At 40.8% G+C, this 2682-nt stretch overlaps 1 protein-coding gene across 1 annotated transcript; it reads right to left on the bottom strand.

Annotated features, from left to right (window-relative positions):
• Window positions 1-563: 563 nt before the first annotated feature.
• On the bottom strand, window positions 564-2345 carry LOC137899458 (N-acetyllactosaminide beta-1,3-N-acetylglucosaminyltransferase 3-like). Its single transcript, XM_068743495.1, has one exon. It carries the CDS (start codon window positions 2343-2345, stop codon window positions 1224-1226), a length of 1122 nt encoding a protein of 373 aa, XP_068599596.1. The 3' UTR covers window positions 564-1223.
• Window positions 2346-2682: the final 337 nt, after the last annotated feature.

The raw sequence follows: 2682 nt of genomic DNA, 5'->3' as shown, positions 1-2682 counted from the left end.
CATTAAAACCCAATTTACTGATTCAAAAATCACTTAAAAATACACATCAGCTCCGATTCACTTTTACTTTTCATGGTTGGTGTATGAAGATACGAAGAACAATTTAGAACCTTTTGATGATGAACCGGATTACCATGTGGATTGGTGTAAATCCGATTAGGAGGGGAATGAGCTTCTTAGCGGAGGACTGCGCTCTTTGAGTTATTTTCTTGTCTGAAATGTTCCTTTCTGTTTGTAAGTTCAAAGCGTGTTTACTGTAGTATGTTGCAGTAACGTGCTTTGAACACAAGGGGGAGCTCGTCCTTTTCACATGGCGACTGAACTCAGATCCAGTTGTGCGGGTCTGGATTCGAACCCAGAACTTTCTTACTGACTGAGATGCTGTCAGTGCTAACTGCCCAAAAGTTCATCTCCATTATATTTCTATTGCTATTTAGGATTTCTATTTATATGAGAAACATGGTCAGTACACAGGAAACGATTTAATTACACAGCTCTATATAAAATAACAAAATGATGAACAAATTCTTAACACCGTGAAAATATTTATAGATATATACGTAGCAATCAACTTTTATTAACTTACAAAGACTTGAAAGCGTACAGAAATCACATCTCTTCATTTTTAGACAAGACCCTTTGTAAATAATATTGAATTAAGTCCACTGTAATATATATATATATTTACAAGCCCACTGTTCAAAGACAAATATAAAATACATTAAAAAAACAACTTTAAACGATACATATATTAACTTAAGATCATTTCGTAGCATCACATTTTTACGGTTGTAGAAACCCTGAGGAATTATCGCAATGAATGGCATCACGCTCAAAGTGCTGTTTCATGAAAACAGTTTCATAAAAGATTTTGCATTTTGCATTGCACCCATCCACGAAAGAAAGTGTTGTCTGGTTTTATTATTAAATGTATTGAAAATATTATGCATATGAATATTTGTTGACAAAACATTATAAGGGTGTAAAAAAAATTCATTTTTATTAGACATATAGTAAGAAAGAAAAGTAATCATCAGTTATTTTGGATGCAACACCGTTGATTATCATCACCATCTCCCATTCATATTTCTGCACACGCATGAATTTACCAGCAACAGTCCAGACCTTCTTACGGCAGAATGAAAAAAGTTTTTACCTCCTTCCACAATCTGAGGGTCGGAAGAAAAGAATCATGAAGCTTGTCGCTGCTGAAACCTTATTTTTTAAGAACACTTGAGATCAGGATCATTGATTCGGTGCCACATATGGAACAAGCGAGCAGAAAGAAACCTGTGCACCAATAAAACGTCTCTGAAAAAGCAAGGATCGTATTGATCCAGTGTGCCGGGGGGAACGCGAAGTCCTGCTGTCATAACACCCATATGGGATGTTGGGCCGAGTCCCGCTTTGGCCAGACACATCCCCATGTAAACATCATCAATGGGAAGAATTTCCACAGACTTTGACATTTTATATATAACTGAAGCTGTGTAGCCAGACAAGAGGAAACCCCCACCCCCGCAGTAGGGGGGGTATGCCTCTGATTCCTGCACCTGAACTGGGATATAATACTTGCTGTAAGATTCTCTAATGGGCCCCACATTCTGGATGAGATGGCCAGTAAAGAGGTGCTTGCTTCCATCATTATTCTTAAGGCTTTGGAGAAACTCCACCATGTTGTCTGGGTTGGCGAAGACGTCGTCGTCACCATTCAGCAGGAAGCGGACGTTTGGGCAGCTTCTTTCCATCCATTCCAGAAAGAGGATCTGCTTCAAGGTGAGGTTGTAGAACGTGTCCATGAAGTCCCACTGGAGGACGTCGCCGTACTGGCGATGCTCCAGCTCCAGGAGTTCGTTCAGTCTCCTTTTCTCAAAACCTGAATCTGACGTTCCAGATATGAAGAGCCTTCGAATCCACACGCCGTTGTATGACCGCTCTTTAGCCCAGGTTTTGCGCAGCACCTCTCTGCGGTCGTAGTTCAGAGGAGAGCTTTTAATCACCAACAGAAGGAAGACCTCTGCTGATTTATCAGGTCCTCCGCATTTGCCCGGAAGGTCCAGCAGCATGGGGAAGTGGCGACAGTGACGATGGTAGAGGAAATCCTTGATGTTATTAGGAAGATCTTGGAAGCCAGTCACATTGGAAGCCAATGCATTTATTTGACACGTTGGCCAAAGGAAAACATCAGAGTTATTTGTGGAGGGCAGTCTGATTTGACCTTCCTCCACTTTTTTATACACTTGAGGTCGGATGACTTTGAGGTCGATAAAATCTTTGCAGAGATGGAGGGCAAAGAGAACAAGAGTCGTTGCCAGCAATAACCTTGTCGTGCAGACTTTTCTCATCCTCACAACCCTGCAGTGAGACAGGACACAACTCAGTGGGAAATTAGGCAACTGACGACACACATGTTTCATTATTTGCTTAAATAAAAACAGCTACACAATTAAGGGTAACTCAAGGGAACTCAACAGTCGGTCTAAACCTAACCACAGTCTAGAGTAGACTGCAGTCTAGACTCACATTGTGGATCCTGGAGTCCTGTACGTTATTTTCCCACATCCCCATAGATATAGTTATTCTGCCTCTAGAGATAAACCAGGCAGTGACATCTATAACAAACACATATACACCAATAAGTAGGTATTTTGTTGTAGAGTATCCAGAACTTGATCACATGAT

Source organism: Brachionichthys hirsutus, chromosome 9 (genome assembly GCF_040956055.1).
Source record: "Brachionichthys hirsutus isolate HB-005 chromosome 9, CSIRO-AGI_Bhir_v1, whole genome shotgun sequence".
NCBI classification, from domain to species: domain Eukaryota; kingdom Metazoa; phylum Chordata; class Actinopteri; order Lophiiformes; family Brachionichthyidae; genus Brachionichthys; species Brachionichthys hirsutus.
This window is presented reverse-complemented; position numbering and strand designations above follow the sequence as displayed.

What these genes read in the sequence shown, in the direction of transcription:
- LOC137899458 (XM_068743495.1), bottom strand. Translation starts at nt 2,345, where the DNA reads ATGAGAAAAGTCTGCACGACAAGGTTATTGCTGGCAACGACTCTTGTT.